The sequence below is a fragment of the Chiloscyllium plagiosum genome, chromosome 10, assembly GCF_004010195.1.
Source record: "Chiloscyllium plagiosum isolate BGI_BamShark_2017 chromosome 10, ASM401019v2, whole genome shotgun sequence".
Lineage (NCBI taxonomy): Eukaryota > Metazoa > Chordata > Chondrichthyes > Orectolobiformes > Hemiscylliidae > Chiloscyllium > Chiloscyllium plagiosum.
In genome coordinates this window covers 64,032,270-64,058,003 of record NC_057719.1, presented here as the reverse complement: position 1 = coordinate 64,058,003, position 25,734 = coordinate 64,032,270, and the positions used below count along the sequence as shown (strand labels likewise).

At 38.8% G+C, this 25,734-nt stretch overlaps 1 protein-coding gene across 2 annotated transcripts in view; it reads right to left on the bottom strand.

The window, feature by feature from the left end:
* Positions 1-17,923: 17,923 nt before the first annotated feature.
* Positions 17,924-25,734, bottom strand: part of pals1a (protein associated with LIN7 1, MAGUK family member a) — a 113,620-nt gene continuing 105,809 nt past the window's right edge. For both annotated transcript variants that reach the window (XM_043697930.1, XM_043697931.1), the window contains one exon: positions 17,924-19,304. In XM_043697930.1, the coding sequence (XP_043553865.1) occupies positions 19,128-19,304 (177 nt within the window). In that variant the 3' untranslated portion in view covers positions 17,924-19,127. The remainder of the gene's footprint in view (positions 19,305-25,734) is intronic.

Below are 25,734 nucleotides of genomic sequence, written 5' to 3'. Positions count from 1 at the left end.
TACGAAAAAAAACAAATATATTGGAAGCAGTTTTGAGTAGGTTCATCCATCTGATAACTGGAATGGAGGATTATTTTATAAGGAAATATTGGATAGATTGGGGTTGTATCTGCTGGAATATACAGAGTGTCAATCTTAATGAATAATGAAATAGTCTGAGGGAACGTATCGGAGTGAATGTTGAAAGGATTGTGTGAGAGACTGAAAAATAGGCAACACAGTTTAAAAATCAGAATTCATTTAGTTTGGAGAAGAGGAGGATTTTTTTCTCTTAGATGATCTTGAGTCTTTGGTACTCTGTTCCCCAAAGAACAGTGGAGGCAGGCTCATTGAATATTTTTAAGATGAAGGTAGATAGATTCTCGTGCTCATTGAGAACCTAAAAGGAAACAATGGGAAATGGGAAAGTGGCTATAGCACTGATCTTACTAAATGGCAGAGCAGGCCTGAAGGATCAAAACTGCCTGTTCCTATTCCTAATTTGTGCGTTTATATTTTCACATTAAACCTTGTTTTCTCTATCCTGTCACCAAATCCCTTTCTCACATTATTCAGCTCACTTTTTATGTTGGTTCATGGTTTGACATTGCTGTGATCTTAAAATTCTTACCCTTGTCTTCGAATCCAACCATTATTCTTTCTCACGCTATGTCTTTACCTGACACACGCACAAATCCGAGACCTAGTTCTCCTTCCTATCAGCCATCTGATTTCAATCCACTGCCTGGCCCCCTCTCCTGCCAAAAACGACCTCTATTCTACTTGCCTCCCTTAGTACTCTAGTTAAAATCAAGCGGTGTATTTCAACCTGCACAACATCTTCTCTTGACTGTGTCCAACAGATTCCTGACAGTCCTTTGTTAGACCTCAGATTGCACTTAAGAGCGAGTTCCCATTACCATTAGCTTGCAGAACACAACTGGTTAGCTTCTTCCAGGATAAAAGCAAATTACTGCGGATGCTGGAATCTGAAACCAAAAGAGAAAATGCTGGAAAATCTCAGCAGGCCTGGCAGCATCTGTGAGGAGAGAAAAGAGCTGACGTTTCGAGTCGAACTGACCCTTTGTCAAACCCCCTTTTTTTTAGCTTTGACAAAGGGTCAGATAGACTCGAAACATCAGCTCTTTTCTCTCCTTACAGATGCTGCCAGACCTGCTGAGATTTTCCAGCATTTTCTCTTTTAGCTTCTTGCAGGAACTGTCCTTTCTATCTGATGGTTGGAGCTTATCGCCTGATATCAATCCCTTTAGGTACTAACTGTCTGATACAACAACTCTCCCCCAACAACTTTTCCTGTTTTTTAAAAATATAGTTGTTTCAAATAAGTCAGGTAAGTTTACCACTACCTCCATCTCCCAACAAGTCTCTGACTTTATAAATGGCTGGCACCTACTTGGGTTGGGATCTACTTGTGGGACAAAACAATTTGGTGCAGTTCATTGCTTCATTGAAACCCTGCTAGATTGGATTTCTCAAATGTTCTTTGCAGATAATGTATTCTGACGTCAATGTTACTATTGAACATGGGTGCCTCTTGGAGGAAATTTAATTTTCTAAAATCATACCAAGCAAAAGACTGTGTTTCTGAAAGTAATTTTCTCCTTTCAACATTGTAATGAAGTAGACTCAGAATTGATCCTTCTATTCTCACACAAGACTCTTCCAAATAGCAATTGTTTTGTCCAATTCAATCATTGTTGGGAGTAAAATTGATAGTGATAAAAACTGAAAGATGCAGATGCTATAAATCAGAGACAAAAATGGAAATAGCTGGAAAAACAATTCTGAGGAAATGTTTGGTCCTACTTTTTCTGAAGAGCAGAATTTACTCTATCAAGAGTCTACTCCCTAACTCCTGGTGGTTGTGATGGCAAGGATGCCCGATGATCGGAGTTTGAAGATTTGTCTCTGGAAGACAATTGAATAATTCCTCAAACCTATGAAATTGGTGGTACCTTCTGATCTTTCAGTTATGGAGAGTTGTTTTAGATCAATGTAATTAATCTTGAGTGCTGTATATTTCCCAATAGGTTCAATGAACGTTCTCCTGGACCTATGAAGCCTTCGAATAAACTATGTTGATCTAATATATGGCTTTGTGACCTGCTTGTTCAACATAGCATAGAATTTTATGAGTGAAGCATGCTCTTCTGCTCAAATGAGAAGTTTTGATTTTATGTCTATTGCACATGGCACTATTTCTAAATTTTAAAACTACTCTCAATATTCATTTGATCTTGAACAGTGTTCTGCCTGCATCATGCTGTTCCTTGTCAGAAGGACGTAGTTTCATTTCATTCAACGAAAGGGTGATTTTAGATAATATTACAACACTCACCTAGAGTCAAATTTACAATTAGTTGAATGATCATTATTGTTTGTATGTGTGTCATATCTGGTTCAACAAGTCATCTATTAACTCTAGGAAAGGTCAATTAGCATCTTCTAAAGATGGTAAATTATCATAAAAAGATATATGTTCCATTGAAGTACATATTGGTGGTTTGGATTTTCTTCCAAAAATGCTTGCTGTCAGATGTTCATAACTACCTGCAAGTAAATATTATTATTTCTGTGGTTCAAAGGTTATTTTTGACATTTTTATAGTCTTGAGAAATGTCCCACTTTCTTATAGAATTTGCATTAGTTTGATAGATCTAACAATGAACATTTTTTTTCTTTGTGTGTCTTTTCTAACTCTGGAATAATAAGTCCCAGCATCAAATGATTTGAACATGTTTTGTGTTGATCTGTCATGTGGTACATCTGTTCTTGTACCTTAGTAAATTAACAAAGTGTAATAATCATCCAGAGCTAGATTAGCTTTCCAATCCCATCATTCTCTTGTGCTATTTGCAGATTTCAACTTCTATGGCTATCTGGATAGTTCTTTCCTAAGTGACTTTTTTGATTGCCTCATACCAGAAAGAAATTTGTAAAGTTCCAACAAAAATTTTGTCTCAAATCAGTGTTTTCAATTCTCCATAATCTCAAAATCTGACAATGTATAAAGATCATTAATAAAGTTGTCTGCAGATTCTCCAGAAAGCTGCATTCTTCAATTAAATCTTGTTTTTTCCATTAATACAATTAGCACTTAAAGTAGTCACTGTAAAATGCTCTTACAATATTAAAGGCATCAGTCTTTTATTTTACATTCTGTGATTTTAAAATGTGATCAGCTACTGGCCTACAGACTAAAGAGATGTGTTTACTTGTTCTTCTCTGGGCTTGTTTGGTAATTCTGAGGCCATTCTGTATCTCATGAAATAAAGGCATCTGGATGGGTACATGGATAGGAGGATTTAGAGGGATATCAGCCAAATGCTGGCAAATGGGACTAAATTAATTTAGATATCTGGTTGGCATGGATGAATTGGATGGACGGATTTGTTTCTGTGCTGCACAATTTTATGATTCTATGAAATTTCTCTTCAAGTATACTTGGAGGTGTGATCTCTTTCTCCAATGTCACTGTATTTAACTCGTTTGTTAAATGACTTACCTGAATGTTGGTTATTTTTGTATATATAGCTGGTTTTGTTTTGTTATCTGTGTTTTAAATTGTCCAATCATTTCAATTAAATTTAATGTTAAGTCTTGTAAGGTACAGGGTTAAAATTGTGCAGAATAAGGGAACAGGTATTGTTTCTGCAAAAGCTTACATTATAAAATTAGGCTGCGCATGCAAATACTAAACAGTGAGAAGCGAAAACAGATAGAATTATCTATGACTAATAAGGCAGAGCCATCGTGAAGCAGGATGTACCAAGCATAGGAAAACAGAAAGAAGCAAAAACAGGTAGAATTATCTCTGACTAATAGGGCAGAGCAATCGTGGAGCAGGATGTACCAGGCATAGGAGAATCGGAGAAGCAAAAACAGGTCGAATTATCTATGACTAGTAGGGCAGAGCGACCGTGTAGCGGGATGTACCAGTAACAGGAGAATAGTGTGCCAGTCTCAGGAGGGATGTGGCCAACGGATGGAATTTAGTTTGGCAGGATGATCGCTCAAAGACAGCAAACTATGCCAGGATAGTCACATATAAGGAATGAGATAAATAAGAGTAAGGGGCGACAGGCTCAGAGTAATGGGAGAAGTAAACAGAGGCGGAGAGAAGCTAGACAAAGGTGGAGTGAAGCTAGAGTTTGTGATAGGCTACGTGCTACAGTAAAAGTAACCAATGGGGTGAAAGAGGAGGACCGAGAGATGCAGCTGAACAGCATAAATCAGAATGTAACCCTCAGATCGGGGGTTACATTCATTAGGCACCCGCCCCCGTTCTTGCAAGTACGTATTAATAAAATTCGCTGCTTCAGAATTTGACTCGGACTGAAATTTATTAATATGTGAGTTTTGTTTCTCACAAGTCTCCTTCAGCAAGCTTTTTAAATAATGTAATTATCGTCTTTAATTATTGGGTAATGAAGCTGAATTGCCAATAAAGCTTTATCAGTAAGAAACTTTGTTGTTTTAATTAAGATTTTTCAATTCTATCTTAATATTTTACTTTCCAGATAGTTTCTTACGTTTGTTAAAAGTGAATAACTGCTGAATTATATTGCAATATCTGTTGAAAAATATTCAAGCATTTGAAGACTGATAAAATGCTTTAAAATGAAGAAATATTCCATATTTACTTTCCCAAGATGGAAGAAAAGACTATTTTCCTGTATTGTCAGTGGATTTTGTGGCCTTTTTAACAATATACTGTAGATGATTGCCACCTTTTCTGTTTTCTCTCTGAGATTTATGCTTGTTCGTCTTGGAAAAAGGGCATTGTGTTTAAGACTATCTTCAGTTACACAACAAAAATGTGCTTATATTTCAAAACAAAGATTTGTAATATACTCTTGTTCTGTCTTGAAATTTTTGCACTCTTATGCAAATTATACTGCTGCTGCAGCAGTTTTCTTAATCTGTGACCTTTCATCCAGAGACATTTGTGCATCCTTTCCTGACAATTGCAAACAGGTACAATGATACTCACTTACTGAATATAGGGATTAAAGCCTACTTTTTAAGCTGCTCAGCCACAATTATTTAATTAAATGTAAGAATTTTCACCCTTCCTCCAGCAGACTTAATTTAGTGTCCATAATGACCTGCCTTGTCCTAGATATAGTTTTAGTGAAAAAACATTGTCGAAGCTCAAATCAGTTAGAAAGTCATTTTTGGTACTGCTATAGTTCCTGAAGCCTTTTGCTGGCTGCTGATTTTACAGGTGCTGACTGGCTCTGTGTGGCTTTTATGCTGCTGAATTTAAAACTACACTAAATTTTATGGCTTGAATTTATTTTGTTTTCTTCTTCTCCTTGGATGGCTGTGGCTTTTATAGAGCTGAGGATTTCTTCAGGAGACCATTACTGACAGCATTTTATATGAGACAGTGATGCCCATCTATTGTTACCATGGTATATTTTGAGTTACCGGCTCAGCTTTCATTGTGTTTACTGCTATGTTCTGAGATGCTTTAGTTAAGATTCACTGTTTCTTTTTTTTCTTATGCGCATTAGCTTAAGTTACTGATAACAAATGGGAAGGATGTTCACATTAAGTCTTCAGCAAAAGGGAGGTTAGCCTTGATGAACAGAATAGGTTTATTGCATAATACCTAAGAGCTAATTACACTTATTTGGGAATACTTTGTCAGACCACAGATCAAACTTATAAATACACATCAACACAAGCTTGTAACTTAGAACACAATTAATTAGCTCCTCCTAAGAACAGAGTTTTTTAGATTCTGATCAGCAGTGCGTCATAATGTAAGTTAACTCTTTCATGTACTAGCTGCCTTACATGACACCTCTTTAATAAAATTTTGATCATTTGATTTAATATCATGGAAAGTGACTATGTGTAAAATACTCCTGTGAAGTGCCTTGGGATGTTCTTGACCAGATGGGCCAATGGGCCGAGGAGTGGCAGATGGAGTTTAATTTAGATAAATGTGAGGTGCTGCATTTTGGAAAAGCAAATCAGGATAGGATTTATACACCTAATGGTAAGGTCCTGGGCAGTGTTGCTGAACAAAGGGACCTTGGAGTGCAGGTTCACAGTTCCTTGAAAGTGGAGTCCCAAATAGACAGGGTGGTGAAGGCTGCATTCAGATATGCTTGCCTTTATTGGTAAGAGCATCGAGTATAGGAGTTGGGAGGTTATGTTGTGGCTGTACAGGACATTGGTTAGGCTTTTGGAATAGTGCATTCAATTTTTCTGTCCCCACCGTAGGAAGGATGTTGTGAAACTTGAAAGGGTTCTGAAAAGATTTACAAGGGTGTTGTTATAGGGAGAGACTGAGAAGCTAGGGCTACCTTCCCTGAGGTATGAGAGGCTGAGGGGTGAGGTTAATAAAATCATGAGCGTGGATAGGGTGAAGCCAAGCTAAGGTGGGTAAGTCCAAAGCTAGAGGGCATAGATTTAAGGTGAGAGGGGAAAGATGTAAATGGGACCTAAGGGGTAACTTTTTCACACAGAGGGTGGTGCTTGCATGGAATGAGCTGCCAGAGGAAGTGGTGGAGACTGGTACAATTACAACATTTAAAAGACATTTGGATAGATATATGAATAGGAAGGGTTTAGGTCAAATCCTGGCAAACAGGACTAGATTTATTGAGTATATCTGGTCAGCCTGGATGGTTTGGACCGAAGGGTGGGTATGCATGCTGTAAAGCTTAATGACCTTTAATAATTAGTATAAACGAGTTGTTGGTGTTGCTGGGAATGGAAGGAATCTGTTGATCCTGCCCTTACTAATTCAAAATATCCAGGGTGACTGACTGGCAACAAGAAATTTCTATCCAATCTAATTTTTTTTCTCTAACATGGTTAGGAGGTTAAAATACACACTTAGCAAAATGAAAGTAAGGAGGTTATTTTAATCTATTTTTATTAATGCCTTTTAATTTCATCTAAAATCAGCCATGTATTCCTATTTTACATTCACAGAGAGAAATGTGGATGGAAAATAATTGCTATTTGCATCAATTGCATCATATTGCAATAGAATGGAACAAAAAAAATGCCAGATGTTTTCTGAAAACTAAACATAGAGGGCGCTTTACTAAACAATGCCTTATTTAACCAGTGCAGGCAAGAAAGGTATAATTCATTTTTGTTACACATTTAAGTTAGCTTATTGAAATGATGCCATAAATTTGAATATTATACTCAATGAAGTTTATGCTGCTTTATTTTGTTTCAAAAATATATTTTATTCATAAAAATATATTTATATACATACATAGTCACTAAAGCAGTTCAGTAATATACAGTAGCAAATGAAGAACCAAACAAACATTGGAGTTTTACTCTAAACAGCAAACAAAGCAAAGACATTTTTTACTTGTACCAAGACTATACTCACATATTTGAGGCACTGGAAGGGTTTGATGACCAAATGGACTCCCACTTAATTTCAGCTAAAAGACTACCTTTGATTAATGTTGCTTCTGTAACTTGTTCAGATAATGTCAATGTTGCAAGTTTTCCCAACATGTACACTTTAGACTTCAATGGCAAAGTCACATTTTATTGACACGTTTTGCTTAAAAGAGAAACAGAAAATACTTAATTTAGAAACTAACACTTTGAAAAAAAATTATATTTCAATGGCAGGTGTGAACTTCTTTAGGCAGTTCAAACCTTCTTTAACCCCAACTGTTGAGGTATTTGCATTGTGGATATTATAGCAATTTTAATTGGAATACATTTTCCTCTTTGCACTTATATAATTGACTGTTTTGAACAAATAATAAAGACCATAGGGCTGCTCTTTCATTAAAGAGACATGACGAGTGGAGGATTAACCTGGGGGGCACATGGCCTCAGGTGAGGGGAGAGGTTGAGAAGTTGGGACCTTCATGATAACCTCAGCAGGTCCAGGAGTTAAACCTATGCTGTTGGCATTAACACTGCATTGCAAACTAGCCAAACTGTGCTAACCTTTTGGACAATACACGTATTTATATTAGGATTTTTCAACTACACCAGCTGCTTTCTTCCTTGCCCTTCCCCACTAAACCAAATCCCCTTGCTCCCTTAACCTCTTTTGCATAAAATCTATTATTATTCAGCTTTCATTTGTCATTTCCAGATTTGCTGTTAATACATATCCCAATTCATATTAAGGTAGCTATCAAATAATTCCAGTCACATTGCTGTCCTTGCTAACAGTCACTTGAGGAGGATTTTAATGCCTTCTGCCTGATTGAAACCAATGAACTGAAAATCAAAGCATAACTCAAGATTCAAATAGGTTTAGCTCAGCTGGCTGGGAGGCTAGTTTGCAATACAGAGTAATACCAATAATGTGGTTGAGTCCTTATTGCACCAGCTGAGGTTATCAATAAGGACTCAACTTCTCTTGTCTGAGCTGTGGTGACCCTCAGGTTAAACCACCATCAGTTGTCTCTCTCTAATGAGAGCAGACTTATGGTCTGGTACAATCATGGTGACTTTACCATATAGCAACTATAGGAGTGATATTTTTCACCAAATTGGTGTCAATGCAAAAGATTGCCTCCTTGCTGCACAATTGAATGATTTCATCTATGAATTTCAATACTGGTGTGATGTCAAATACATAGATCATATCACCCAGTAACTGGCTGATTGAATCAAAGAGCATGCTCTTTTAGTTGTTTGCAATAGATGGAGTACTAGCCATTCTTGCAAAATCCAAAGCAAGGCATCAGATATAATATAACTGCACAGTACTTGTTGAATAGCCAGCAGTGTGTTAATATCTACCCCAAATTAGATAATCAATGGAGCTTGCACTATTGCTCATTTACACTTGATTGGAGCCTCAATCACATGCAGGTTCTATTCTCTGTCAACAAAAGGAATGTTCGCTAAGTTACCAGTGAAGTTGGGAGCATATTTCTTAACTGAAAGCAAGTGCTGGAGAAATTCAGTCTGGCAGCAACAAAAACAGAAATTGCTGAAAAAGCTCAACAGCTCTAGCAGGGTCTTCAGAGAGAAAAAGAGAGCTAAGGTTCAACATCCAACGATACTTATTTGCAATGGGTTCCTTGTTGCCTCCTCGATGACAATGCCTCAGTCAAGCAGAATTAACCTGCTAATCAATCAGCCCCCTTTTCTCCTGGAGTATAAATTGTTGTTTCATTTGAAATTGCATTTGGATCTTCCAAAGAACAGAACAAAGTTTCAACATGATTCAGCTCCATTCTCTCAAAATATTTTGATTGAGCAAACTTTATCAGGAAACTATAAATCAGGGAACTATAAATCAGGGACTTAATGATAGAGTGGGGAAAATACTTACTTTGGAGACTGAAGCTAGTTTCAAATCTGGTCTAATTATGTAACCTCTCTGTCCATTAGTCATAAAAAATTAAACTAAAACATATTTGTGGAATCTGAATCCAATATTTAGTAGCTAACAAAGTAACATTTCATATACTTTTGAGGCAGAAGACACAAAGTTACCTGAAGTGAAAAATAGACATAGTTGTAAGTACAGTCAGCTCCAAACATTTCCTTGAGATACCTTTAATGTACCCACCAGAGGGTACTATCCAACAAGTTAATTCTTCATTTCACATAGTGAGAAGCATCAGGATGCAGGTGGCCTTAAAATGGATTGAAAGAAGCACCAGAACTTCAACGTGTGGGAAGTATGAAACCCCAAGTGCAAAACTGACTCAACATTTCAGCACCAAAGTGCAAGTAAAATTGTTGAGTCAAAATTTTACAAAGATTTGAGCTGAATTTGAAGTACCTCATTTTAGGACCCAGCATCAAAATTTATACTGGTTCAGTACATTGCAGGAACATTTTCTTGGGAGAGTGTAAGTACAAGCCTTTTGCCCATCAGTTCAGACACTGCTAACTGCCACTATTCAATGCCCAACCCTCAACCTTCTTCAATGCGATGTGCTAAATAAAGATCAGCTACTTCTCTTAAGGATGTCAGTGAAGTTTCTCAGTGCATCTCCAATGGATGGTGGATGAGAGACAAATATCATCAGCTAAAATTGAAGTAAATTAACTTGCAAATATTTCACAGAGTTCATAAACAATTTTTATTACACCTTCCTAAAAGTTCGAGTTTGGGGAAATTAAGCTGCATTACAATAAGCAATTACAAGAGTGAGGGAAGAATTGAATTAGTAAATATGATAGATAATTGATATAAAAGCAAAAAAAAATTGCAAAGTGTACTCTTCTGAAAATAGCATCATATTCATACTTTTGATTTCTGATGTATATGAAGGACACTGTTAATGATGTGCGTTTTCCATTCTCACCTTCAGTGACGAGAGACAGCTTTTGTATAAAAAGATCAATTGATGGTGAGTTTTTATCTGTTTGACTTGCATGTGACAGTGATGAGTTAGTAGGCAATCATTCTTCTGATTTAAGATAACATAAAATCTTGGAAATGATATCGCAATACTCTTAGAACATAGAACAGTACAGCACAGAACAGGCCCTTCAGTCCACGATGTTGTACCGACCATTGATCCTCATGTAAGGTAAATCTAATGTACGAACCCTCAAACATCTGTGACCATGTGCATGTCCAGCAGTCTCTTAAATATCCCCAATGATCTCGCTTCCATAACTGCTGCTGGCACCGCATTCCATGCTCTCTTAACTCTCTGCGTAAAGAACCCGCCTCTGACATTCCCCTCTATACTTTCCGCCAAACAGCTTAAAACTATGACCCCTCATGTTAACAATTTCTGCCCTGGGAAAAAGTCTCTATCAACTCTATCTATGCCTCTCATTATCTTGTACACCTCAATTAGGTCCCCTCTCTTCTTTCTTTTTTCCAATGAAAAAAAGTCCGAGCTCAGTCGTAAGATAAATCCTCCATTCCCGGCAGCATCCTGGTAAACCTCCTCTGAACCCTCTCCAAAGCATCCACATCTTTCCTATAATAGGGCGACCAGAACTGGACACAGTATTCCAAGTGCGGTCTAACCAAAGTTTTATAGAGCTGCAACAAGATCTCACGGCTCTTAAACTCAATCCCCCTGTTATTGAAAGTCAAAACACCATATGCTTTCTTAACAACCCTGTCCACTTGGGTGGCAATTTTAAGAGATCTATGTACCTGTATACCAAGATCCCATTGTTCCTCCACACTGACAAGAATCCTGTCTTTAATCCTGTACTCAACTTTCAAGTTCGACCTTCCAAAATACATCACTTAGCATTTATCCAGGTTGTACCCCATCTGCCACCTCTCAGCCCATTTCTGCATCCTGTCAATGTCACGCTGCAGCCTACAACAGTCCTCTATACTGTCAACGACACCTCCAACCTTTGTGTCGTCTGCAAACTTGCTGACCCATTCTTCAATCTCCACAGCCAAGTCATTAATAAAAATTACAAAGAGTAGAGGCCCAAGAACACAGCTCTGTGGAACACCACTCACCACTGACTTCCAGGCAGAATACTTTCCTTCCACTACCACTCGCTGTCTTCTGTCGACCAGCCCCAATTCTGTATCCAGACAGCTAAATTTCCCTGTATCCCATTCCTCCTGACCTTCAGAACGAGCCTACCATAGGGAACCTTATCAAATGCCTTGCTGAAGTCCATATACACCACATCCACCGCTCGACCCTCATCTGCTTGTCTAGTAACATCCTCAAAGAACTCAATAAGATTTGTGAGGCATGACCTGCCCCTCACAAAGCCGTGCTGACTGCATTTAATCAAGCTATGCTCTTCCAGATGGTCATAAATCCTATCCTTCAGAATCCTTTCTAACACCTTGCAGACGATAGACGTGAGACTGACTGGTCTGTAATTGCCAGGGATTTCCCTATTTCCTTTCTTGAAGAGAGGAATTACATTTGCCTCCCTCCAGTCCTCCGGTACGACTCCGGTGGATGCAAAGATCTTCGCAAGCAGTGAAGCAATCACATTTCTCGCTTCCCAAAGCAGCCAAGGACAAATCTGGTCTGACCCTGGCGACTTGTCAATCTTAATGTTTGTCAAAATTTTCAGTTCATCAGCATCCTCAATCTCTATCCGTTCCAGCATGCTTATCTGTTCCTCAATGGTTTCATTCACTACAAGGTCCTTTTCTTTAGTAAAGACAGAAGCAAAAAACTCATTTAGGGTTTCCCCTACCTCCTCAGACTCTATACACAAGTTCCCTATGCTATCCCTGATCGACCATACTCTTTCTTTGATCATTCTCTTATTCTTCACATACGTGTAAAATGCCTTTGCATTCTCCCTAATCCTTTCTGCCAAGCCTTTCTTGTGCCCCCTCCTAGCTCTCCTCAGACCATTTTTGAACTTCTTCCTCGCTTGCCTGTAATCCTCTAGAGCTGAGCAAGACCCTTGCTTCCTCCACCTTACGTAAGCTGCCTTCTTTCTTTTGACTAGAAGGTCCTCCGCTCTCGTCATCCAAGGTTCCTTTATCTTACCCCTTCTTGCCTGTCTCAGAGGAACACATTTATGCATCACTCGCAATAACTGTTCCTTAAACAGTCTCCACATGTCTATAGTGCCCTTTCCATGGAACAATTGCTCCCAGTCCATGCTTCCCAACTCACGTCTGATAGCATCATAGTTTTCTTTTCCCCAATTAAATATCCTCCCATTGTGTCTGCTTCTCTCCTTCTCCATAGCTTTGTAGAATGTGAGGCAGTTCTGGTCACTATCACCAAAATGCTCTCCCACCACAAGATCTGACACCTGCCCCGACTCATTGCTGAGCACCAAATCCAAATTGGCCTCTCCCTTCGTCGGCCTGTCAACGTACTGACTTAGGAAACCCTCCTGAACACACCTCACAAAAACAGCTCCTTCCAAACCATCTGCTCGAAGGAGGTTCCAATCAATATTGGGAAAGTTAAAGTCACCCATTACAACTACCCTACTACATTCACACTTTTCCAAAATCTGCCGACCTATGCTTTCTTCCATCTCCCTGCTGCTATTGGGGGCCCTGTAGTAAACCCCTAATGAGGTGACTGCTCCCTTACTGTTCCTAATTTCCACCCATACTGACTCAGTAGGTATACCCCCCTAGACAATGGTAACTTCTGTAGCTGTGATACCCTCATTGATAAGCAGTGCTACACCCCCTCCTCTTTCTCCCCCCTCCCTGTTCTTTTTAAATGTTCTAAACTCTTCCTGATGGAATCCTTTAAATGGGCCATTTAGTCTTCAGTCTTGAAAACAAATGAGGTGAATCTTTTAATCTTTACTTCAGGTTCTAATGTATCCCTGACAATACTCCACAACCAGTAGCTTTAACCTGCAATTGTGCTCGTAGACAGTGTTATTACTGCTGACAACTGTTAATAGGAGCATAAATTCAGCTTGAATATCTTCAAGGACGAGACATACAAGTCACTAAAGTAGTCCCTAAAAAGTAGCTAAATTAAGAAAATTGGAGAATATCGCACAAATCAAACACATGATAAAAATCAGGAACCTGCTTTTTCATAAAAGTGTTGAAAAGCTTCAACATACTCAGCATTACAAAAACATGCCAACACATGCTAAACAAAACTCCAAAATAATTGGAGTTGCCTCTGTATTCTTCCTTGGTGATGTACAAACTATGGTAAGTCTATTGTCAGGCACCTGGCAGATCAGTTAACTGGAGATGTACATAGAAACTCCACTCCTGAGGGGAAGTGGCTGACATTTATTTAGCACGTCCATTGAAGATGAGAGGGTTGGGCATTGGGCTTATGCCAAAAACGTCAACTCACCTGCTCCTTGAATGCTGCCTGACCTGCTGTGCTTTTCCAGCACTGCACTTTTTGACATTGGAGGTTGGAGTCTGGCAGTAGTTAGTGTTTGAACTGATAGGAAAACATCTTGTATGTTATTACACTCACCCAAGAAAATATTTTCACACTGTACCATGTCTCTCAAAAAGCATTTAGTACTGACATCTGTAAGCGGTTCCTGTTCATTGCCTTACAATTATTCTTGGACTTTAAGACTTTGTAGAGAACAAAATCACAGGCAATATTTGGCTCAACTACAAATTTTATTAAAACAAACTTCCAAATGCCTTAATAGAAAATGTCTAAACGCGTCCAAAAATTACACACTACTTTGATTGAAATCTGACAAACCAACCTTCACAAGTTAATCTGGACTCTCATCCAAACGATCCAAAATCACCAAGACATTTTAGGAGAAAAAAATCTTTATCGCAAAACCTCATATTTTTGCCCAAAACCTTTCCTAGTTCAGAACAAGTACCCCCTTAGATTTCTGAGCTACCTTGAGCTTTCAGCCTCAACATCCCTCAGATCTGTCTGATAGTTACAATCCAGCATTTGATTGGTCCTTCCAGTGGGAATTGTTGGTCTAAGAGCCAGGTAAACCATTCCTGAATACACTTTCCAAACAACATCACTGCAGTTCAGCTAGAACACTTACACAATCTTTCAACATTCCTGCTTTTGATTGGAGGCTTCAGTCAGACTTGACTGGTCGTGACGTTTCTTTTGACAGCAGTCATTGTTTCAATTCAGGGATTCTTTTTGTATTGATCTGCATCATATATATCACCACTGCATTAAACATTTCTCAGTTGGGCAGGATGCGAGAGTGCTAACCCTCAATGTATTTCACAAATGGCTCAGCCAGGTATGGTCAGTTAAACAATGCAACATTTTCCATGAGAAAAAAAGCCCAGACAATGTGATCAGTTCACAGTGGTTCAACATAAACCCGTACTACTCTTTGGAGATGACAGAGCAATTTCTCTCAATGGTTTGGATGATTTTTTTCTCTCATCAATGGGAACTTATCGTTGTAACAATGGCTAGGTTATTATTGTATTAGGGGATTATCTCTTAGTTGCATCAAGCACTGACAGGAAAGAACATTCCCATGCACCATTGTCCCATGATAACAGTCAGATGATGTTGAATCCCTCACGTCAAGTCACTGCTTGACTTTATTTGCAACACCATGCCAGAGTGGAGGTCATAGGAGATGTACAGCATGGAAACAGACCTTTCGATCCAACTTGTCTATGCTGATCAGATATTCTAAATTAATCTAGTCCCATTTGCCAGCACTTGGCCCATATCCCTCTAAACCCTTTCCTTACAAATATATTAAGGACAAAAGGGTACCTAGGGAGAGAATAGGGCCCCTCAGAGATCAGCAAGGCGGACGTGGTGTGGAGCCACAGAAATGAGGGAGATACGAAATGAATATTTTACATCAGTATTTACTGTGGAAAAGGATATGGAAGATATACACTGTAGGGAAATAGATGGTGACATCTTGCAAAATGTCCAGATTACAGAGGAGGAAGTGCTGGATGTGTTGAAACTGTTAAAGGTGGATAAATCCCCAGGACCTGATCAGGTGTACCCGAGAACTCTGTGGGAAGCTAGAGAAGTGATTTCTGGGCCTCTTGCTGAGATATTTGTATCATCAATAGTCACAGGTGAGGTGCCGGAAGACTGGAGGTTGGCAAACGTGGTGCCACTGGGAGAACTAGCCATTTGGATACAGAACTGGCTCAAAGGTAGAAGACAGAGGGTGGTGGTGGAGGGTTGTTTTTCAGACTGGAGGCCTGTGACCAGTGGAGTGCCAAAAGGATCGAAGCTGGGCCTCTACTTTTTGTCATTTACATAAATGATCTGGATGATAAGATAAGAGGTACAGTTAGTAAGTTTGCAGATGACACCAAAATTGGAGGTGTAGTGGACAGCAAAGAGGGTTAGATTACAACAGGATCTGGACCAGGTAGGCCAATGGGCTGAGAAGTGGCAGATGGAGTTTATTTCAGATAAATGCAAGGTGCTGCATTTTGGGAAAGCAAATCTTAGCAGGACTTATACACTTAATGGTAAGGTCCTAGGGAGCTTGAACAAAGAGACCTTGGAGTGCAGGTTCATAGCTCCTTGAAAGTGGAGTCGCAAATAGATAGGATAGTGAAGGCAGCGTTTGGTATGATTAGATTATATTAGGTTCCCTAGAATGTGGAAACAGGCCCTTCGGCCCAACAAGTCCACACCGACCCGCCGAAGCGCAACCCACTCAGACCCATTCTCCTACATTTACCCCCTTCATCCAATACTACGGGCAATTTAGCGTGGCCAATTCACCTGACCTGCAATCATGCTTTCCTCTATTGGTCAGAGTATTGAGTACAGGAGTTGGAGGTCATGTTACGGCTATACAGGACATTGGTTAGGCCACTGTTTGAATATTGCGTGCAATTCTGGTCTCCTTCCTATCGGAAAGATGTTGTCAAACTTGGAAAGGTTCAGAAAAGATTTACAAGGATGTTGCCAGGGTTGGAGGATCTGAGCTACAGGGAGAGGCTGAACAGGCTGGGGCTGTTTTCCCTGCAGCGTTGGAGGCTGAAGGGTGACCTTATAGAGGTTTATAAAATTAGGAGGGGCATGGATAGGATAAATAGACAAAGTCTTTTCCCTGGGGTCAGGGAGTCTAGATCTAGAGGGCATAGGTTTGTGTGAGAGGGGAAAGATATGAAAGAGACCTAAGAGGCAACCTTTTCATACAGAGGGTGGTACATGTATGGAATGAACTGCCAGAGGATGTGTGGAAGCTGGTACAATTGCAACATTTAAGAGGTATTTGGATGGGTATATGAATAGGAAGGGTTTGGAGGGATATGGACCAGGTGCTGGCAGGTGGGACTAGATTGGGTTAGGATATCTGGTTGGCATGGACGGGTTGGACCGAAGGGTCTGTTTCCATGCTGTATATCTCTATGACTCTTCATATACCCAACATATAACCATCCAGGTTCTTTTTAAATATTGTAATTGTGCCAGCCTCCACCTCTGGCAGCTCATTCCATACACGCACAACCCTGTGTGAAATGTTGCCCCTTAGGTCACTTTTAAATCTTTCTCCTCTCACCTTAAACCTATGCCCTCTAGTTCTGGACTCACTAACCCAGGGAAACGACCTTGTTTATTTACCCTATCCATGCCACTTATGATTTTATAACCCTTTTTGAGGTCACCACTCAGCTCCAACATGCCAGTGAAAACTGCCCAGCCTATTCAGCTCTCCCTATACCTCAAATTCTCCAAACCTGGCAACATCCTTGTAAATCTTTTCTGAACCCTTTCAAGTTCCTGTTATTAAATACACCATTAGTTTAGATTAATTAGTAACTATGATTAGTTTCAAGTACAGCAACTTTTAAAGCAATTAGATGAAGGGGAAGCACCTTAATTTTGATTAAAAATCAGTCAGTCATTAAAGGACGTAATTGCATGCACATCCAACTCCCAATCTTCTCAGCCAATGCTATTAATGACCAAACATAGTCATTTTAGTGCCAAACTGAAATAAAATAGGATCTTTCAATTCCAACAAGTGACAAGTTAATGCTTGGTAGGGAATAGTGAAATAGAAACACTGCTTTATACAATATTCTGAAGAAATCCTGACAGAAGCATTACTTCAAGTTAATGATGAACATGTTGCTTGAGGAAAGGAGCTGGAATCAAATCCATTGCAATACTGTAGTAATCCTATGACTGGAGAGACATCTCAAAACTTACTACCTTTTGATTTTTTCCTCAGCTTGCAGGTCAATAAAATATTGTGCTGTAAATTGCTGTAAGTGAAAGTTCAAACTAAAACAGCGAAGTCAAAGTAGGAACATGGAGCTTTCTGAATAACAGAACTAAAAACATCTCCTTAACCAAGTCAGCGCAAATCACCAATAGGTCACTAATTAGAAAATGATGCAGCACAGAGGTCATTTTGCAAACATGTTTGTGCCTGTTGTGTTAATTCTGTTGTTTTAAAACTAAAAAAAACTTAACAGTATAGGAAACTAAGTTTCACATCTTGCAACCATTAATTCACAAATAGGTTTTCTGATCTTTGCAGGAGACACTAAAAATACTGGTCACCCAGGTGAGCTCAAAGTAATAATGTAATAAGGCAATGGTTATGAGTGATTTGTTTTATTGAAAAGCTACAAATACAATTTTACAATCAAGACTCTGAAAAGTTGTTTATACAAGTGAATGAAGATATATATTACAAGCTTAGATAGTACCCCTCAATGATAGATTCCTTAAGTTAAAATTTGCACATGCATAACTCAAAATGCCTCTGCCAAGAAGTTGATTGAAACCAAAAAGGTTGGCATGTCAACACTTTTTTCCTTCAATGATGTCCCACTCAGCCTGCAGCCTTCACCTCAACCACTTATAGATGCTGCTTTGCTTTAGCACAAGCAGATGAGCATCAAAAGGTGAAAAAGTACACCATACCTCCAGTGCTGCTGCACTATTAGTTTAATACTGGGAAAAAATATTTGTACAAAACACAGTCTTAGAAAAATGTAAAAAAAAATACATCACTTTAAGACTGTTCAGCCAACTTCAGCCATAATGGTCATAAAATTCCAGTGTTTTAAAAACTTTATTCTCAGAAGAGAAAAAACACAAAACATCATTAATAATCAAATTGCATGAGAAGACATTTCAACAAACTCATGTATTATTAAATTAAAACATTCACATTTGAGAATTAGCTGTCTGGGGTGCCTGCTGTGCCAATTATTGCTTTACTGTACAGTAGTTACATTCAATAATTCATTCCAGTCTTTGATCAAAAAATTCTGATCACAAGATGCAATTTATTAGTCTGCATAAATCAGGTTCTCACAAAAATCTTAAAACTATCACGGTTTCAAACTGAATAAGCCTCTGAATCACTCCAATTTAGGAGGAATGAGGAAATGATGTCTATCATAGTATAAAAAAATCTGATGGAATTTATGTATTCTACTTTATTTCATAAAAATATACTTTGCCCCCTATGTACTTAATCCTCATGAAAGACTCAAAATGAGGTGTCCATAAAGCAGAAACCTAAAAAAAATATAAAAATACCTAAAAAGGTCACATCCGTACAGCCTGGACTTAGGCTTATGTACAGGGTGATTCAAAGAAAGCTAGTGCCAGAATTGTATCTATATTTACATTATAAATAGTTACTGAATAGTAATTACATGAGTATTTCGATCACCAAATGCTGGCATAAAATGGAATGTCTTGTTAATTCTTCGATTATTCTGTGTTTCATTAATGATTGCTTTCTGCCTAACTGTTGAAAAGAGGACTTGTAAACTGATGATTTGTTCCTCACCGAAGCCATGTTGATGGAACCCACTGAGGCTCTGTGTCAAGCTTGTTTATAAGGCGAATTAACTCTTGGTATGCTTTTTCCAAGTCTGTATTAACAACTGCTGCATCAAAATAGTGTCCATAGTTTTGCTCCATTTCCCTGGCCTTTTCTATGATATCCCGTAGATCTTCAGGCTACAACACAAAAATGAGAATGGTCAGTCCCAGGAACAGCAATGAAAAAGATTATTTGTGTTGTGTTATAAATAACTCACGAAACAGGAGAGTAGAAATTGCTCGGAGACAATTGATAGAAAATTAAATTTGTTCCATGCTGCACACTGCCTTTGCCAGCTTAGTTTTTATATCTTAGTCAAGCCACTATATCCCTCATCGTCATTAAGTATTTCTTCTGAAGGAGAAGCATCCAACGCTATTTTGCATCATAAAATTTAGGTTGTGCTTCCACTTATATCAATCTCATACTGACATGTGCATCACTTTTTAAAATGGACATCTTCATCCCAGAATCATTTTTCATTTTCTATTCGATCGATTCACTTTGTGTTTGCTTTACTCTTATTGACTTTTTATTATTTGTGGAAAATTAGTGGAGAGGTGTGTATGGGGTTACTGGCAGCAGTTATTAATGGAGACCTGCTACATCAGATTGTACATGAGTAGTCAAGTTGCTATGGTAATCAGTTCAATCTCTGATGGACACGGGTTTTTACAAAGGCAGTCCCAAGTAAACTTCAGAGACCAGTGTGCCCTAATGCTAGGGTGATATAAATAAAACCCTGTTGCTCTAGTCAGCTGTTGAAGGATAATTGAATTCCTGTCAGCACAAGATGAAACCCTTGATGGATTTTTCTGTGATATCAAATTTCTCAGTTCATGATGGTATGAGATTTGAAATGCAGTAACCTGACAATGATTGGAAAGCTCCTTTGCTTAGAACTTAAAACATTTACACAACTAGTGCTGGCAACCATTCTGCTATTCACGTTTTAAAAAAAAAATCACTCCATTTCATCTCAATCACAGGTATACTCTTTAATTATTTCCTTCACCCCACACATCTCCTTTTCCATGCCTCTTTACTTGGTTAAAATCTGTAACATTTTCCATGATAGGTGAAAGGTCACTGGCCTGAAACATGAGAATTTATTCTTCTCTCTACTAATTCTGCCTGACGTGTTGAATGTTTTCAGCAAAAGTAGGCCATTTGGCCCATCAAAGCCATATTAATTCTGCTTGATTATATTATGCATTCCTAAATGCTCTGTTATAGTAGATTCTAATACTTTGACAGATAGAGTCATAGTCATACAGGACAGAAACAGACCCTTTGGTCCAACTCGTCAGCGCCAACAAGACATCCCAATCTAACCTAGTCTCATTTGCCAGTATTTGTCCCATATCTATCTAAACCCTTCCTATTCATTTACTTATCCAGATACCTTTTCAGTGTTGTAATTATATCTGCCTCTACTTGTTCCTCTCCCAGCTCATTCCATATATGCATCACCCTGTGAAAAAGCTGCCCTTTTAAATCTTCTCCCTCTTGCCTTAAACCTATGCCTTCTAGGTTTGGACTCCCCTACCCTGGGGAAAAGACGTTGGCTATTCACCCTATCCATGATCCTCATGATTTTATAAACCTGTATAAGGTCACCCCTTTGCCTTTGACAGCTCTTGAAAAATAGATGGTCTGAAGATAGGAATGGGCAATGTCAGGATGGAAATTTTCAATTAAAGACTTAAAAGGTCAGAAACTTCATCTATCATGCCTCAGCCCATTAACCCATCTGATCAAAGTCTTGTTGTACTGAGATCAACATCTTCACTATACCACCTATTTTTGTCTCATCTGCAAACTTACTGACCATACTTTCTATATTCTCATCCAAATCATTTTTATAAATGATGAAAAGCAGTGGACCCAGCACCAATCCTTGTGGCACACCATTGGTTACAAGCCTCCAGTCCAAAAAGCAACCCTGTAGCACCACCCTTGGTCTTCACTGATGTGAAATATTCATTTAGTATCCAACCCAACACCTGTGGAACCACACATAGATAGCCATACTGACCTTTAAGAGGCCCTATTCTCTCCTTAGTTACTCTTTTGTCCTTAAGGTACTTACAGAATCCCTTTGGATTCTCTAACTATATTTGCCAAAGCTATCTCCTGTCCCTTTTTGCCCTCCTGACCTCCGAGTATACTCATATTACCATTATACCCCTCTAGGAATTCACTTGATCCCAGCTGTCTATACCAAACTCTTCCTTATTCTTCACCCAAGCATCAATTTCTCTAGTCTTCCAGCATCCCCTATACCTACTAGTCTTAACCTCAAAGTTAACAGGAACACTGGTTCTGAATTCTGGTTATCTCGTTTTTAAAGTCTTCCACTTACCAACCATCCCTTTACCTGTGAATAGCCTCCCCCAATCAATCAATTTTTGAAAGTCCATGTTTCATCCCATTAAAATTGGCTTTACTACAATTTAGAACTAACTTTTTGATCAGTTTCATCCTGTTCCATAATTACTTTAAAACTAATAGAATTAAGATCACTTGCCCTAAAGTGCTCCTCCACTGACACCTCAGTCACTTGCCCTGCCTTACTTCCCAACAAACAATCAAGTATAAGCTAACCAGCCAGTAGTTACAAACTGGAAGTTTTCCAATCTTCTGGGACTCTTCCAGAATCTAAGGGCTGTTTGAAGATTCCTACCAGTTATGTCCACTATGTGAGGAGCTACTTCCTTTAAATGTTCTAGGATACACCTATCAGGTCCAGGATACTCATCATCCTTAAGCCACATCAGTTTCCCTAGTATTTTTCTTGAGTGACAGCACCTCCTCCCTCCCACTTGAATGGCTACCTGCACAATAATGTGAAGTTATTTCACTCTTCCTCCAGATAGCCTGCCAGAATCTCATAGGTTCTGCATTACTGCACGATGGATGCATCTCAAATACAACTCTCTGCATACTCATACCTGCATCACCTACAACCATTTCCTCCCATCCCTGATCACACACCAAATTAGAATTACTTAATCTGAGGGGTGTAACAATCTACGAGAGCATAGTATCTGGCTATCTTCTCCAGTCCTGAATGGTGGCAGTGTGGCATCTGAGCACTTGGGGTAATTGACATGCTTTCAGATGGTATTGTTGAATATTAATTTATAGATGGGGAGAAATAGAGGGTGTGTTATGGCTGAATTGTCATATAACTGCATGCTGGAGTGACTCTCCCAAGGTACTGCTCTCCACATCAGAAGCTGATACAGAGTAGAGGATTCGCTTGATATATGTGTGCGTGCGTGCGTGCGTGTGCATTTGTGGTACTTTTCCAAGTTACATTCTTGAAACACTATTGGTTAGAGTGTGTAATTACAGCATGACAGAATTACATTGTCAAATTCTATTATAAATATAGCTACACCTCTACAGAGACAATTTCTTTCAAACAATACCTGAATATTTATTACAGATCCATTCCCTCAAACTTAGTTACTACTTGCTTGGCATCTACTACCCTCTCCCTAAAAAGAATGGCATGCAGGAAATTGGTTTGAAGGAATGTATGCGAAAATGACCTACTGGAACTCGTGTATTAGGCGTCCTTCTGCCTAGCTGGGTGCCCAGTCTCTGCTCTGCATGTTCCTCAGAAAAGATAGTCGAGACCAATGCCAAGGCAGGGAGAAATAGATTTCTCAACTTATCAAAAGGGTACCCAAAGGAGTGGAATGGAAAATAATAAAGCACAAGTTCTCTCATTCTAAATCAAGCGTTCTCAGCGTGTGATGAAAAGTAATAAAAATCCCAGCATCTGAGACATGACGACACTCTCTCAGCAAGTGCAAGATCAGCATGCACAACATGTCTTTAGCTCCAACATGAAGCTGATTAAAGCTTTCTCAACAGGAACAATGTTAATTAATTTGCATTTTAAAGTAACATGCAAAACATAAACCCTGAAATTCCTAATGGTCCATCTTATTTAAACAATCTGGGATATTTGGCATGTATAGGCAAGCCGTATCATCCAACAGATAATATTGGCTTCTCTTTGTTTCCCAGTAAAGTAATTCCCAACCCGTAAAGTTTGGAATTATATGTGTGGTACAATACCACTAGTACAGAAATATGGAGTACAACATTAATTAAGTGAATTTAAATCTAACTTGAGGTACAACATTTACTTTCATCAGATAAAAAGGAAATTACTTTAAATAGAGTGTGTAATGAGCAAACAGCTCATGAAATGAGTTGTCCCACACAAGTCTGCTGGTGGGAGGATTGACTGCAGCTAAACTACAACTGCCTCAGGTTGAATTTCTAAACATACCCAATAAAAATTACAAGACTGATAAAGATTGAGACATGCTTTCAAGGAAAAGAATGACAGTAAACTTTTAATCTGCTACTCACCCAAAGCCCAACATATGATTTTAAAAAAAAGCCTAATAAGTTAAGATCATGAGGACTTTTTAAAATCAGCTTATAGCTAGGTAGCAGCTACCTGCAAGAATTTCTATTTAAATTCATTTTCCAAATAATGAATACCCAAAATTGCATAGAAGAGTAATCAAAGAATAAGAGTTGCTGAGCCATATAAGGAAGTGTAGCGAATTTGAAGACTTTGCTCGAGGCAGTTGTAGCAGTGCTACATGGAAGTGTTTGCAGACAGAATTCTGGAGCATAGGTTCTAGGTGGCTGAAGGTAAAAGTGTCCATAATTGAGTGAAATATTACACAAGAGGTAATAATTGGAGAAATGCAGAGTTAGTGTCATGGAGTTATACAGCTATGGAAACAGACCCTTCAGTCTAACTCATTGGCGCCAACCAAATAAAATCTAGTCCCATTTTCCAGCATTTAGCCCATACGCCTCTTAATCTCTTCCTACTCATATACCCATCCAGATGCCTTTTAAATGTTGTAATTGTACACACTTCCACCACTTCCTCTGGCAGCTTATGCCATACATGCAAGACTGAGTGAAAACGTTGCCCCTCAGGTTCCTTTTAAATCTTTCCCCTTAAACCTACGCCTTCTAGTTTGAGACTCCCCTGCCCTGAGGAAAAGACCTTGGCTATTCACCCTAAGCATGACCCTCATGATTTTATAAACCTTTTATAATGTCACCCCTCATTGTCCAACAGTTCTTGAAAAATAGGTGGTCTGAAGACAGGAATGGACAATATCAGGATGGTACTTAAAGCAAAAGGATAGGAATTTTCAGTTAGAACTTTGAAGATCAGAAACCAAAAGTAAGTGAACACAGGCAAAAGTAATGAGTGAAGAGAACTTGGGTGCAATAGGAAATAGGCAGCAAAACTTTAGAAGAATTAAAGTTTCAAGGATTGGAGGCCAGCAAGGACAGCAATTTAATCACAACACCACCGAAGACTAGGCTTTCAGCTGCCAAATTCTCTTACCCTGTAATTTCCTCCCTAAACTTCTACTTAAGACATACTAAAGCCTACTTTGTGTCTGTGTTTTTGGTCATCTATCCTAATATCTCCTTATGTCAAGTGTTGTTTTATACTGTCTTGTGAGTTACCTTGGGGAATTTTTGTTACATTGAAACATTACACAACATTTTGGGGTAGCACAGTGGCTAGCTTGCTGCCTCATAGCACCAGGCACCTGGGTTCGATTTCAACCTCAGGCAACTGAGGGAGTTTGCACATTCTCCCTGCGTTTCCTCCCACAGTCCAAAGATATGCAGGTTAGGTGGATTGGCCATGCTAAATTGCCTATAATACTTAGGGATGTGTAGGCTAGGTAGGTAGGTTGGTCATGGGAAATGCAGAGATATGGTAGGGGTTATGACTGGGTGAGATCCTCTTCAGAGGGTTGGTATGGACTTGATGGGCCAAATGGCCTACTTCCACACTGTAGGGATTCTTTGAAAGACAAAGAATAGCGTTTCAGCAGCAAGCAAGTTGAAGCATGAGAATAAGCAACAGAAGCTGAGTTTGAGCACAGACTAATTAAATCTAAGGCAGTTGACAGGAAAAACAATGGAATTGGTGGTAAAGATATGGAGTGAGTGGTTGGGCTCAAGAACTTTGTTCTTCCGAATATTTAACTCAAGGAAACTGAAGCTTATCCAAGCTCAGGTTATTGGATAAGCCTTATGACAATATAGAGGCAGTGAACAAATTGAGACAGGTAGACAGAGGCAGAGTTTACGTCATTTCTATACATACAAACATTGTGTGGGATTGAATTTATGACGAGTCAGAGGCTTAAAACAATGGAATAAGGCAAAAGGTTGAGCAAATTGAAAAGGTGAACAAACATTCTTGTAAAATGAACATTCCGCACTCATCTATAACCTCGATATTGCACAAACAGAATAACTTCCATATTTGCAGTAAAATGAAATATACAAACTAAAGCAGTTAATGTACGATAAAAAGGTCGAAGCAATGAAATAAATTTTAAGGACTGTAATGCAGATTAAGGTGAAAGCCTTTGTCTCTCTGTTATCTACACTGTTATCCTCAATAGAAAAGTCCCAAAAAAGTCTCACGAAGAATTAGTGCTATTCCCTGGTTCTTGAATTAAACTCGTCAACCTTGAGAATGCCTTC